The 15,161-nt window shown below is 41.9% G+C and overlaps 1 protein-coding gene across 1 annotated transcript; it reads left to right on the top strand.

Moving 5' to 3' along the window:
- Window positions 1–2,941: 2,941 nt before the first annotated feature.
- dlec1 (DLEC1 cilia and flagella associated protein) lies at window positions 2,942–14,049 on the top strand. The gene is given in 40 exon segments (XM_082546263.1): window positions 2,942–2,979; window positions 3,102–3,205; window positions 3,303–3,443; window positions 3,541–3,697; window positions 4,384–4,497; window positions 4,578–4,762; window positions 4,984–5,201; window positions 5,733–5,817; window positions 5,919–6,006; window positions 6,296–6,469; window positions 6,571–6,707; window positions 6,811–6,903; window positions 7,057–7,147; window positions 7,230–7,271; window positions 7,274–7,391; window positions 7,658–7,850; window positions 7,941–8,017; window positions 8,140–8,308; window positions 8,402–8,498; window positions 8,606–8,736; window positions 8,819–8,962; window positions 9,055–9,185; window positions 9,315–9,465; window positions 9,619–9,735; window positions 9,812–9,930; window positions 10,025–10,204; window positions 10,284–10,351; window positions 10,427–10,578; window positions 10,922–11,037; window positions 11,140–11,210; window positions 11,601–11,818; window positions 11,946–12,107; window positions 12,189–12,311; window positions 12,412–12,506; window positions 12,667–12,754; window positions 12,867–13,064; window positions 13,153–13,314; window positions 13,399–13,549; window positions 13,665–13,782; window positions 13,892–14,049. Coding segments are annotated over 39 exon segments (5,073 nt in total). The 5' UTR covers window positions 2,942–2,979; window positions 3,102–3,121; the 3' UTR covers window positions 14,007–14,049.
- Window positions 14,050–15,161: the final 1,112 nt, after the last annotated feature.

Below are 15,161 nucleotides of genomic sequence, written 5' to 3'. Positions count from 1 at the left end.
AAACTACTGCTTAGACTCTTTGAGTTTAAAAATGATGAGCTTCACACTTTAAGTTGCTTCGGTCAGCCATCCAAAGCAACTGACATTGCTCAAGAGAGGTGGAGAAGAAAATGTAGCCAGGGTGGAGTGAGTGATTGTCAGGGGTGATTTGAAACAGAAGTGAAAGGGCAGGTTTACAAGATGGATGTAGTGAAGACACCTGACACCTGACGCAGGTTCAGGTGTCACAGAGGAAGATGCTAAGGATAGGGCGAGATGGAGGCAGATAATATGCTCTGGCATCCCCTAAAGGGACTGTGGTCAAGTGAGCCTTCATATGCAAAGTCACCGTCAAGCTAGCCGCACCCCCAGCCACAAACACAATGTTGTTGCACTTTTCTTACGCATGTTACGGTACGGGTGCCGACTCCTGCCATTTTCACTATTTTACCTCTCAATCCAACTTCAAGTTTTGAAGTATTAGCAGTTGATATATATAATTATAAATTAATTTCTAATTCCTGCACTATGCATTGAAAATTTAAAAAAAAAAACACGTTTATATATCCTGTAAGAGTTGATAATATATTTCCAAAGCAATATCTTCTCACTATACTGTACATTCCTGTTCACCCTGACCTGATCCCCAACTAAGTAAAATTGCTGCACTGTATTTTTGATTATGTGTGGGGTTTTTGTTTGTTTGTTTGTTTGTTTTTTTATTACAGGAAAACTGTTAAAGGTGACGCAAATATTTCACTGGATTCTTACTCTGGATCACCCTCACTCTTCCTCCTCTGGCTCACAGCCCAAAGAACTGTATGATTTCTGAGAAAATTACAGTACTGTGCTTTGAATATTCTCAACTTTGAACTGATATTAATAATAATGAAGTATATTTTATTGATCCCTGTGGGGAAATTACTCTCTCTGCATTTAATCCATTCACTCAGTGAAGCGGTGGGCAGCCACTAACCAGGCGTCCGGGGAGCAGTGTGTAGGGATGGTACCTTCCTCGGGGGTACCTCAGCGTAGCTGTTCAGTGGAACCGAATCCCCGTCCTTCAGCTCGTGGGGCGACCATGCTATCTACTGAGCAATCCCGGTCCCGGCTTTAAACTAAAACTGCAAAGGATGGCACAAATATTTCACTGGATTCTTACTGTAGTTTACCCTCACTCTTACCCTTCCAGCTCACAGCCCAATGAATTGGGTGCTTTCAGAGAAATTTAATAGTAAACTCTATCCCAATTACATTGGACAGAGTTTACTATCCTGAAGTGTTGTTCGTGGCTGAAAGGGTGAATCAGTTAGAGGCAGAAGGAGCTCTGCTGCTTTACAAGTGTGGAATGAAGCAACTGTGATGAGTTGTCACCTTTTGTGGCATGCTCCACTCCCACTGGTAAGCAAACTGAAGAGGATCAACACTGATGCAGGGGCGGATCTAGAGAGGTGGCATGGGGTGGCATGTGCTGCCCTAAAATGATCTCTTAATACTCCTAATGCCACTTTAGCTTTGCATATGACAGTGTTCTTTATTAAAATAAGATAACATTAACACTTTGAGCCCAGCAACAATTACAGCTGAATATACATTCTAAAATTGAATATATTGCATAATTGTACCCCCCTTCCACCATTAACAAATGGTGTTATGAGTGTTGTGAGTGAGTGTTATTAACCCTCTGTGTGCTGCAACTCCAAATCACATGACCGACATGTGAAGCTGACATAGCAACAAGCTGCAGCCACCCTGAGTCTCTATTTTATCTCATGTTGAAAGTTCTTACTTCAAAGTACATCAGTTTTAAAATTTTAATGACAAGCCACTAAATCCAGAGCAATGATTAATTTTTTTTTTATAAGCGGTTAAAAAAAAGTAAAGAAAGAAAAAAAGCCACCTCTTTCCTATTGGTGGAAAAATGTACCATGTCGACCTGTTAAAAAAATGGCAACATGCGGGATTTGGTTGTTGAGGAAGAGGGGAAAGTTTGGGGAGTTTGGGCAACAAGAGCTAACGAGTGAGAGAGTTTTGAAATGATAGATAGCTGTGGAGTTGTGTTGGGAGTGTGTAGTTAGTACATTGTGTTGTCTTATGTAGTCAGTGTGTAGTCTAAGGAGCTTCTTTAAGTTGCTTGAAGACTGGATGACTGAGAACCTTCACAGACATAGTCAGTGTGTAATGTATTTGCTGTTTTGTTGTGTGCCAGTGAGGTTATTAATGAAATAAGACAATTTGCAGGTGCAAAAGACCTCAGCCCAGCAAATGATGAAAAACATTTGTTCATGACAGTGCAGATTTCTGACATTTTGTGTAAATGTAAGCAACAATTTGAATTTTTCTAACAGAAAACAGTGTGAAACCCAAGTTAGACTTGTGTTTGTAAATGAATCGCCCCATGTTGTGTAGCTTTCTGGATTTTATACTTATTGGGATACATATTTATTTATTATTTTTTGTAACTGAGATGTTTAATTATGTGGGATACAGAAAATAATTAAGTTATAGATTACATTATGTGCTTAAAAAACGCTTTGATTTTTCCACCTCATTTGATTTCCATGGCACCACAAGAAAATTTCTCTAGATCCGCCCCTGCACTGACGACACTGCATTGGTTGGGCGTATTGCAAATATTTCAAAACTGGAAGTGGATCGAGTAGCAAAATAGTGATAAATGGCAGGATACAGAAGACTCAGGTGTTTTTAAGCCAGTCAGCACCCATACCGTAATACGCGTAAGAGGTACGGCTGGCTTGACCGTTACTTCACATGTCAGTGCTGCTCACTTGACCGCAGTCTAAAGGGAGCAGAGAAGAAGAAGATACTTAGAAGTGATTTGAACCGATTTCAATAAAACTAAACTAAACTGCCGTCCTAATATTAACACGAATTAGTACTACTACTACCAATAATATATAATTTAAATTTACATATAAAAATGCTAAAACGTAATTTCCTGTCTAGAAGGAAGTTTGGTTGTTGCTATAGCAACCCCATGTAAGAAAACATGGCTGACAAATTATGAAGTCGTCGCACCAGTTTATAAATTACTTAATCTAAGCTACGAATATATCTCTTTCTTGCTAACACCTCTGTAACATTTGGCATGATCCATTTAGCTACAGTAGACGTGTCAGCTATGGAAGAGGAGCCGGAGACCAGAGGAAAGCTGCGGGCTGACCCTTCTGTGAACACTCACAGACCCGCGTGTGGAAAATCCCAGGTAAGATCCACCTGACACCTTTAAATGTCTAGGGAACATCAAAACTAATGATAATAATACTAATGAAAAAGCTAACTTCTCTTTCGTTGTATCCCAGAATATTTCTCATGTACTAGCAAGCATCTTTAAGCATCTTTACACAAACGACATAATTAGAAAAGACACTGTGTCCAACCTAGTTCAAACAAAACGTGTACGAGGCAGCTATCATGACAGATACGTTGAAGAACTCCAACAGGTAATCATATACACTCATCTACAACTTGTAAAAAAAATCACTGTCAAAAGTCAGCTGAAGAATAATACAGTGTTATTTTTCCCCTATTGCCACACAGGTTCATTCGGAGTATGAACAGCGTATTAAGCAGGTTGACATGCTGGACAATCACATGATTCAGGCCAGTGCATGTGCTGCAGCCAAAGAAAACCAGGCCTATGAGAGAATGAAGGCGACAGCAGGAGATGTCTGTGATCATCAGGAACTGCTTACAGGTGAGATACTTTTAAAAACTTTAAAAACTTTTAAAAATATAACTGTGTTATATTGCTGTAATATACTAGTGTTTCTGTCCCTAAATGTATGGCTCAAAGGAACCTAACATATAAGATGTCATGACGCTGGTGGCATTCAACAAGATTTCAATCATGAAATTACAAACAAGAGGTGGGAGCTCCGGCTAAAACAAAAGAAGAAGAAGTCTGTGAACCAACCACACAGCGGGCTATTGGATTCAGGCTTCTCTCCTAGTAGTTTTTGTAAACTAGAGTAATAGAAACGCAACAGAAAACAGGTCTGCTGGTAACTCCAAACTCAACTATACTTAGTAAACAAAGCTGATAACAGAAAGATAACGTCAGTGCTCATGGAGTTGAGGGATGAGGAATGAGGGACCAAGACACTAGTTGCTGACCACCACTGCGTTGTCTAGGTTTATATGTGTGTGGTGAGCCTTCTGCAACCAATCGGCACTAAGAATAAATCAGAGAAGTGAGAGAGTAGTAATGAAGGTGAGAATAAGAACACAAAAAGATGATGAGGGTACTGATGCACTGAGATTGTATGTATCTCTGCACTCATGTACCAAAGAGCTCATCATGCTTGCTTAATCCCACCATCTACATGTGTTTATTTGTTTTCAGAATGCCTCATTTGATTCGATTTTTATACCTATTTTCAGTCAAATCAGCCTTTTCCTGGTGTGTGGATGAAGATCTTCTTGAAATGAATAATCTGATTTCCCCAAAGGATTACTTGGCTACACAAAAACCACATGTACGAGCACCAGCAGCAGGTATCTGACCCTCTTTAACATTTATCTTAAATTTATTAGTTGCCAGTGATTCGGTGCTACAAACTTTCTTTTCTTGTCAGAAAAGTGGAATCCTGCCAAACCGACCATTGCCTTCACCATGCATGTGTCCCGAAAGCCTCAGGATGATGGTTACACAGTCATTCGCCGCCCAGAAAAAACGGGCTTTGTAGACATCCAGTTAGACCACAGTGTGACCTTTGAGTCCTGCTCAGACACCCCAAGGAGGAAGGAAACTCAAAGGGAGGTGAGGAGATTGATAAGATCTTTATATATCGCTGCTGATCCCTTTTTCCTGGGCAAAGGTCGAGTAGGTATTTTAATTCAATTTTTGTGTTTCTTCTCCAAATACAATCAAAAATAATAATGATTGGATAAAAAGGTTGTTAAACAATAGCAAAAAAAGACAACCTGGGAACAACGTGCATTCAAATTCAAAATGTAATTCCATCAAAATCATCTTCCAAGCCAAACCAGACCAAGACTAAGCCAAAATGGAAGGGTGAGCCAAGTGTGAAGGATCGAGCGGATGGCTGGGAGAAACTTCTGAAGCTGAAAGATCGACAGAACTTCCTTCGCAATCCGCGCTTCCTTCCCCTAAATTCACAGCAGGGCGGCACGTCCCTCATCAGGCCCAGAACCAAAGGGAAGGCAGAGCCTGAGAGCAAAGGCGCTAAAAAGAAAAGGTAATTAAAGAGAATAAAAGGCTTTTTAATAATTTCAAGGAACATCCTTATCATTTTGTGATAAGGAAGCATGTACAGTTAAGGCACATTGCTGATAGGACATTTTTGCATGGGAAATGCAGGAAGCTCAGGCAAGACAATCCCCTTCAATATCCACAGCAAACACGAGTATCATTTACCTCAGTGGAAAACAGCTGTACCCCCTTTGTGCCATAGCAGAGATGTGTAAGTTGATACTCTGAACATGATGTAGTCTCACATAATGCAGTCAGGCTGTTTACATCAAATGCACGTCCCCACACTCTACTAGACACACACAGAATCAATATGTACTGTACATAGATAAACTCTGCTGGTACAGCCAAGCGTCTCTAAAAAAAAGACAAGCTGACTATTATGTGTGTTGTGTATTGTAGTGTGACTGAAAGCCACAACTGATTGTTTCCTATCTTTCACTTCCCGTGAGCCTGTCTTTATTGTGAATACACACAATGCTCAGGTGCGGTTGTGTTTGTACTCTTACTTTGAAAGCCCCGCCGAGGAGCCGATTCCAGTCTTCCTAGCAAAACCTTCAGTGGTGGTTTTCACCGACTATAGTGTGGGAAACATCTATGAGGTGTGTTTCAGAGCTTTTATAACCAGACAAAAACGGAATCCTCCTTTTTCTGTGAATTGGTGCACTGTAACAAGCCCTTGCCCTGCCCTTTCCTGTCTCAGACTACACTGGAGCTTAAAAACGTGACTTCTTCAAGCCGCCACATCCGAGTGATCCCTCCTACCACTCCTTACTTCTCTATTGGCTTGGGTGAGCTCCTTTTGGTTCTGATTGGATGGTGCATATTTTCTTGTTGTTGATGTGGTGAGGAAATAAGCAAGTGTGTCAAAGTGTAAGTGACTGCATTAAACAGGAATGCCACAGAGCTTTAGCCACAAAAAAAGTTTTCATTTTGGACTACAGTTTTAGCATTCCTGTGGAGACAGCAGCTCCTCTGTATGCCAATATTAACCTCACGTTTTAACTTACACTAAGCTATCTGAAGATAAGCAGTACCACACAAAATTCAGATTGTTGTCATTGTGATACGTTTTGGCAGGGAGATTCCCAGGTGAAGGGGGCGTTGTTGCCCCGGGGATGAGCTGTAAGTACACGCTGCGTTTTGCTCCAGACTCCTTGGGAGACTACAAGGACTTTATAGTGGTGGAGACCCAGGCGGAGGGCCCATTTGTGGTACCGATTGAGGCATGGAGACCTCCTCCTATTCTCACCTGTATGTTTTCACTGCAATCTGCCCCACCAATTTTGTTGTTATTCACATTAGTTACTTCATTTGCCGATGTACTGCTGATATGCTTCCCTCTTATTCTTCAGTACCAAGAGTCCTGGACTGTGGTTACTGTCTCATTGGAGGAGTCAAGTTTGTTGAGTTTCTGTGCCAAAATGTGGGCCTCAGCACTGGGACCTTTTGCATTATTCCCAAGGACGAGTGGCCAGCTTCAAATTTTAGGGTAAAAAAACTGACACATATAAATATATCAATGTTTTAATTCAGTTTTTCTGCAACCAAACAGCTCAGTCTCATTCTCATTAGCTCCAATTTTCTTTATATAGTCTTTGGCCAGAACATACTTTTCTGAGCAGCCACCCTTTGCTGTCAGTCCCTCCCTTTTTGTACTGGAGCCAGGAGAGGCCACTGTTGTTGAGGTGAGTCTGGATTTAAAATCAGGTAGAGTAATATGTTAATTCAATTCTTCTTTGTTTTTTCCTTTCAGTTCCCCCACCTCTGACTTCTAATCAGCTGACTGTATCTATGGAAACTGAGCATGTAAAAAAAAAAGTGTTAATGTGGATTTACAGGTGGTTTTCTTTCCAACCACCGCTGAGAAGAGCTGCCAGGTTTTCACTGTTGTGTGTGACAACTGCCAGGTGAAAGACATTTCCATTGAAGGTAAATCCCAACAAGAGGCATTGCTAAGAGCTATGCTCCGCAATAAATTATGCATTGTGTGTAATGTGCGTTTGCTTCTCAGGTGAGGGCCAGCTGATCGCACTGGAGCTGGTGTCTGTGTCTGGGGGGAGGAGCCTCCTGTGGTTGGAGAGGTGCATGACCTTACTGCAGAGCACTTTATCCGTTTCAGCCCATGCAACCCTCACTCTGTGCAACAGAAGAAGCTTGTCATCAGAAACAATGTGTAAGAGTCGCACGTTTCATGTGTTTTATAAGCAAATCTCTTCCTTTTCAAATTTTTGGCCACAGGGTAACATAAGATAGGGTTCAAGCACCCGTACTAGCTGTATTAACATTGCTGAAGTTTCCCGGATGGAATAATGAAATGCTAATAAACTCTGTTTCTGACTCTGTGTTGTTGTTTTTTGCAACAGCAAAATTCCTTTCAGAGATCAGTAAATAACACATTTTATGTCTGTTTCTTTCTCCTTTCTTCATCTCGGAATAAAGCCACTTGGAGCTTCCTTTTCACTGGCAGATCATGAAGCCCAACTTGCATCCTCTGCTTCCACGGGAAAGCCCTGATGCCTCACATATCCAGTTCCACTTGGCCACAGACGAGGTTTTCCATGTCAGCCCCTCAACAGGCATCCTGGCTCCCTGCCAGGACCAAGAGTATCTGCTCATCTTTTGTCCTAAAGAGGTAAAGAGGACTCGGGATAAATAGCTGAAAAAAATAAATAAATCCAGCAATCATTGTATCATTGTGGTAAACAATGTTGCATTTCTCAAGTTAAAGGATTATCACAGTGTCTGCCACTTAGTCCTGAGAGACATCCCCCAGCTGCCACCAGAGCCTTCCGACAGCAGGTTGATAAATGTTAATATAACAAAATAAAATCACAAGCTCTCACACATGATGCTTACTAAACAATGCCTGCCTTGTTCATTTTTTATTTTTTTGTATCGAACAAATTGTATAATTTGGGGAGATATAGCGTCCTTCAGCCCGTGCAGCCTGGCTCCAAGGTAACAAGCGTCATCATCATGGAGATAGAGGTCAAGGGGTCAACGGAGCCTTATCAGATCTTGCTGGAGCCTTACGCCATTGTGATCCCCGGAGAGATTTTTATTTGCACACCCACTTCAAGGCAGTTCAAGGTTAGTTTCTAATAGTGGAGTTAAATCACTTCATTCTGCTCCCACATCGCTATTATTAATGAATTTATTGTTTCTGTGTTGTACGTGTACCAGATGTGGAACCACAGCAAAACCTTCATCTGTTTTCAATGGGAGAGAATTAACAGCAGCTGTCATGTAATAGAAGTGGAGCCATCGTCTGGCAGAATAGGTGCATTACAGAGTTGATCTGCTTAATGGTGCAAAAAAGTATAATTTTTAAATGTTTATATCTTTTTTGTTTTTTGGCTTGACAATTCTTTACTGGGCCGTATCCAGAGGAGAATGAATGTTTTGACTTCAGTCTTACTGTGACGGGAGGGAAAGCAGAGAATATTGTGACTAGTTTGGTTTGCCACATACAGCACCACCATGAGCCGGTCACTCTGGCTGTAGAAGTCTCCTTCAAAGTAAGATTGAACCACACAGCATAAATGCATTACTGTAGCGTCTATTTTTGTGACATTACTATCATTTGGTGGTGTTAAACAGGGCCCCACAGTGACTCTCAATGTGCCCAGCATTGACTTTGGACCCATAAGACCCAGAGAACAGACTCAGACTACCCTGCTCCTTACCAATACCACCCAGCTGGAAGCCTCTTGGATCCTGGAGAGAAAGCATCAAGACTCACAGGTACATAGGAAACACGATAAAATGAAAGCTAGGCTGACTGTTCATTCTGTTCATGAAGTGACTCCATATAAACAATCTGTGTTGCTGCTTAGATCTCAGTTGAACCCAGCAGGGGTCTCTTGCCTCCCTTGGCCTCTTGCAATGTGGACGTGCTCTTTAAGCCACATTCCTGCCAGCTGTTTGAAACTGAGCTGGAACTGACTGTGGAAAATGGGACAGGATGGTAAGGAAGCACAGTCACATAAAACAATGTGATTCCTCCTTTTAGTCTAGAATACAATCCACAAAAACCATATTAACCATATTAATAAGATGTGAGTAAGTAACAGCACTACCTGTGTGTTCCCTACAGTCACCTGTCAGTGCGAGCAGACGTGCAGTCGTCCCACGTCTGTCTTCTGAACTGCACGCTGTCCTTCCCTGAACTTTATGTTGGAGCTTCTGCCACAGGCACCGTAACTCTTTTCAATCAGACCCTGCTGCCATCACAGTTCAGTTGGCTGGTATGCAACACAACATTCACTGTATTAAGTTGCACTAGCGTATGCAGGAAAAGGTTGTTTCAGTACATATTATTAATGGGAAATAGATCTTTCTCCATGGACATGTGGGCTATATCAAGCTTGTCTTTTAATAGTTATTGTTGCTTTGAACAGGCCGAGCTGCAGGGCAAACAAGCTTCACTGTGTTCAGCCACCTTTGACCCCTCCTCTGGTACTCTGGGACCTAAAGTCAGCATGGAGATCACAGTGACTTTTACTGCTCACACAGATGTAAGTGCTAGTTTGCAGCATTTTTTTGAACACACCTAAAGTTTGAAAGAAAAAAGTCTCACCTTTTTTCTTCTAGCTCGAGCTGACCGAGGTTGCTGCTGTCTGTGAAGTCCAGGGAATGAACTCCCCTCTTGTTGTTGGAATTGTGGCCAAACCCAAGAAACTCAGTGTGTCTTACAGTGTGCCCGGTGTCTGGTAGTGAACTTGCCTTAAAGTCTTGCATCTAAAAATCCACTGCATCAAATAACTCCGTTTCAGATACTGAAAAAACTGTTTTTTCTCGTTCTAGTCCAAATGGTCAGAGTCCTTCAACACCAGTACTTGAGTTTGGAGATGGTGTCATTTTGAAGAGTGCTGTTAGCAAGCAGTTACTGATAACCAATCAAACTGCTATCCCGGCTCCTTTTACCGTAGAGGCAGAATATTTCACCTGCCATGCCTTGAAGCCAAATAAGCAGCCAGAGAAAAGGTGAAGGGAGCTGAATTATTGATCAAAGTATAACTCTGCTTTGACAGAAAATCTGACACTGGCTGCATCTTAATCGCAGATTTGCATACGTCACGAATCCGCTCCACTCTCTTCAAGCTAAGAAAGCAGAGGAAAAAGCACACGAGGGTATGCATCATCTTCAGATTGTGCTTTTGATATAAAGAAACAAGGAACTGACTCTGTTTGTTTGCTCGTTGCCAGAGTTTGTGAGTAGCCTGCTGGCTCATGGAAAAGGCGCCGCTTTTTTTGTCACGCCACACACGGGGACACTCGGAGCGTTTGAGAGTCGGGCTGTGGACGTGACTGCCTACACTGACATGTGGGGGGAGTACACAGACCACCTCATATGCAAAGTATGTTGCCACAGTTTAAGCTAATAAATGTGATGTAACTGATGTAATAAACTGGATATAAAACATGGATGTAGCTACTAAGTCTTAAAAGGTAAAGCCATTGTAGAACTACCTTAAATCTGCATTTATTTTAATGGCCAGCAGGTGGCGACACCTGTTTTCTGCTCTACGATCTCAGAAAACATGTTCCTGATGAGTTTATGGTGTCATTTAGTACACACTGATGTTCATTTTGTAAACTGTGGATAAAGCAGGGAGTGATTGTGCAGTGTGTCTTGAGTTCTATGGTGAATCTAAATGGCCTCTTTCTTTATTTTAATTCAGTACTTTATTTTTGATCCAGGTGGGGGATCTCAAGCCTGTGCTTATTCCCATCCATATGACAGTGAAAGGCTGCCCCCTCTACTTCCAGATGACGGGCCCACGAGCACAGGATCAGAACCAGGGACCAATCATACAGTCTGTTCCACAGTCCTTTTCCCCAGCTATTTATACCTATATTTGTGTATTTTTAATGAGCGGCTATCTCATTTAATGAGAAATACCTCTCCTCATCATTAGGTTTGGCACTCATGTATCGGGTGGTGACACCGTTTCTCGTTCTCTTCGCATCAACAATCCCACCATGTTTGGTAAGTGTTCTCAGTAAACACTGTGTGCTGGAAAAGGACTTAATGACCCTGTCGTTTCCTGTCTGAGGGACTAACTGCATTCCAGCTTATTACTGGAATAAAAAATATCAAATGGGATTTATAATAGAGCTTAATAGATCAATATATATATATAATATATGTATATAAACAGAGCTTCGGCTTTACTGGTAGCTGCTGTTTTGGCGCTTTTAGGTGTTTTCGAGTGGCTTTCGGTGCTTTTGAGAGTGCTGTCCTTGCCATTGTGAAATCCTATTATCTGCTCATCAGTCAACTGGAAAGCACTTTGAATTGCACTTGCCCGTAGGACATAAATACAGCTTGAAGAAATAAGTTCTAAATGATATAATGTAAATGTCGGCTCGGTGACAGATATTCGTTTGGACTGGGAGACTTACAACGTAGATCAGAACGACGGTAAACTGCTGGACTTTGTGGTGGTGTTTGGAGACGCTTTCCCCCTTAAAGATGCTGATGGCAACGAGGTGCTGAGCAGCGCGCTGAGGCTTTCTAGCTTCAATGAAACAGCATGGGAAAAAACACGCACCACAGTTTCTGAGGAAACAAGTGCTTCTCTCCAAAGCTTGACTGTGAGTATATATTGAACACCATGATGCAGATGCTTAAAGATTTTACCACACATCCTGTGGGAAAACCTCATAAACGCACATTTTCTTCTTTGAATGGCTCGACCTAGCTTTCCTGTATTGATTTCAGGATGTGGAAGAGGAAGAATATATGTCTGAAGATGAGCGTGGGGAAGAAGAGGAGACTTGTCTTTATCCCTCTCTTGGAAAGAAAAAACTCATATCTGTCCACATCAGGCCTCACATGGGCAACCTCTCAGATTACCCCTTCTGCATCACACCGCAACAAATAGTACGGTCGGAGGATTTTAGCCACGTGCTTGTTGTCTGTTATTTCATCTGAGTAATGATGCTTTTCTTTGTAAATCTCAAGGTGATTCCAGCAAAGAGCAGCAGAGCCATCCATGTGTCTTTTACTCCTTTGACCCTTTCTGGGGCTGCTCGTAAGTCCAGATGTGTCGGCTTGGCTCTGGGTTTTATGAACCTAGACTCCGAGGTAAGCTGTTGTGATTCGATGTTAAATCCTGGGAAATGCAAACAGTAGATAACTGTGATCCAGCCTAAATCCTTTTACTTTATTGTTGTGTGTAATTCAGCTGGCTGCTTGTGTTCCCGGTAAAGTTGGGAGGGCTCAGGGTTTGGATTTAGAGCCCGTCAGAGTGGATCTACTAGCAGCCGTTCAGACTGCAGCGTAAGCAATTATATTCCTGCTATTTATCCCCACCCGGACACCTAATGCATCCTGCTCGATTTATGTTTCTTAAATTAAAATAAGCTGAGGTTAGGTAAAAGCAGCTCAGAGGTGGTCTGATTAAGTTGCATATCTTCCTCTTGACTTCCTGTCGCTGCAGGCTTTTAGTGCAGGCGGAGGAGGACGACGGGGTGCTGGAGTTTCGTGCTTCGGCCGGTGATTTACTGATGGCAAACTCAGACAACGAGGTAGGTCTGAGAAGTGTACAACACTAATCAACAGTGCTCTGACATGCAAGTGCACACATGAGATGTTGATCCCAAGTTAATTTTGAACAGTTTCTTTTTCTTTTTTTTGCAGATAGTAGTGCGTGAATTTGACATCACACAAAGCTTCCAGCTGAAAAACACTTCAGAGATGCCCCTGCACTTCAGCCTGGGGACTCAGCCTCCATTTTCAGTGGTCAAACCAAAACCCAAAGGCCCGACCAGCACCTCCAGGAATCCTCCGTCTGGGGACAATCAGTCTTTAGTGCTTAAGCCACAACACAGCATGCGGGTGAGATGAGTCATGGATGCAGCAGCATCATTAGAATTTGATTTACACAATTATTTGTAAGTGTTGCCCTCTTTTGTTTAAATACTAGGTGAAAGTGGCCTTCCACTGTTCCCTGCCTCTTCTGGACCATGTGGAACAGACAGATGAGGAAATCCCTCCTGGGGTGAAGCTGATCCACGGTGCAAACGGGCAGATGAAGCTGAGGTTCGAGCAGAATCTCCTGATTCACTACAGCAACAACACCCTGCAGGTTAGGGACATCTGTTCAATGCGTGTATAACAGCTCGGTTGGGAGCTGCTATATGACCTCACATAGTCTATTTGCTCTGTGCAGACGGTGCCACTCTGCGCTCATCTGGATCTTCCAACACTGCGTTTATCTGCTGTCAGCGTCGACTTTGGGCTCTGCTATGTGGGCCAGACGCAAACCAGAGAAGTAAATCTGTACAGCTGTGGAGCCCACATGTTCTGGAAATCTATTACAAGTAATCACAAATCAATCAGTGACCTCTATGTTGCCTAGAAATCTATCTTTCTATGTGAAGCCCAAATTGCTTTGCATAGCATGTCAGCCTTACTCGTGTCATTCACCCTGTGCAGAGTCAGTTGAAGGGGACTCCCATGTGTTCGGAGTAACACCTGACTTTGGACTGCTCGGGTCCAAGGAGCACCGCGTCACCAGCAGCAGCCAGTGTCTTCAGATCAGCTTCACTCCCGGGTAATGCAGCAAACCATTGAAAGAATTTTTACTATTGAAATCGTAAACAGTAAAAAATACCCAGCTAGCTTTATGTAACGCGTTCAAAGTGTGGTTATGTGTGTTTCAGTGACGACAGAGAGTTCAGCACTCTCCTGGTTATCCGGTCTCCTCTCATAAAGACGTCTGTCACGCTGCAGCTCCGGGGAACAGGATCCTTTGATGAAATGTACAGGTCGAGCTAAATAAGCTAAAGGTGTTGAATCTCTTTATTTTGATCTGTAAGAATATAAATAAATATAAAAGGTAATTTCTCTGCTCTTCTTTTATTCTTTATGTACAGCGGCATTAAAGTGCTTGCAGCGAACACTAAGTCATGACTGTTTTCATAAAGACATTTAATTACGAAAAGATACAGACAGAAAGATGCAGCATGTTAAGACTCGCAGTAGCAAACTCCAACTTCCTGTGTTTAAATATTAATTAGTGATTTATCCAGTAAAACAGCAATGTGGCTTCTGTTGGCACATAGCCTTGAGGCCACTTCATTGTGAAATAGCTATATAATAGCTACATTCACATGTATCATACAACTCCAATTTTAAAAAAAGTTAGTAAACTTCAAAATCTAAATAAAAGGAGAATTCAGTAGTTTGCAAATGTTCGAACCCATATTTTAATCACAACAGATCATAGAACAGTTATGAAATGTTTAAAACTGCAGCAATCCACAATTTTAAGAAAAATATTGGCTCATTTTGAATCTGATGTTAGCGACACACCTCCAAAAAGCTTGGACAGTGCCGACAAAAGGCTGAAGAATTAAGTGATTCTAAAAAGAAACAGCTGGAGAAACATTTTACAGTTAATTCGGTTCATTTACAGCAGGTCAGTATCGTGACTGGGTATAAAAAGAACATTTCCCAAAAGCCTTTCAAGAAAAACCACTAAACAAATTGCATCTACAAATTCTGAACACATTTCAGAATAATGTTGCTCAACTTAAAATTGTGAAAATTTTGAAAATCTCATCATCTACAGTAACATAATATCATCAAAAGATTAAGAGAATCTGAAGAAATCTCTTCTGTGTTTTTTTTAGATGTCTTATGCAGTCTGGAAAATTTGAGGCAGCAGCTAACCCTCCATTTTAGTCCCAGTGGACCTAAAAACCATGCAAAATGCCCAAGAGACAGTAGCCAGAGCAGAAAACTGCCAAAGACACTAGAAAAGCTTTGAACATTGCTTTAAAAAAAGACTTTCCCAGTATTTTAAGGGTTCCCTGAGGTGCTCCTCTTACTGACAGAGAGGCCTCATTGATTCCCAACAAATCGATATCAGCCACAGTTTGCATGTGCATTTTTTCCATTTTTCTAGGAGACCACTTAGCAAAATGTAAA

This window comes from Aulonocara stuartgranti (genome assembly GCF_965226115.1).
Source record: "Aulonocara stuartgranti genome assembly, chromosome: 9".
NCBI classification, from domain to species: domain Eukaryota; kingdom Metazoa; phylum Chordata; class Actinopteri; order Cichliformes; family Cichlidae; genus Aulonocara; species Aulonocara stuartgranti.
This window is presented reverse-complemented; position numbering and strand designations above follow the sequence as displayed.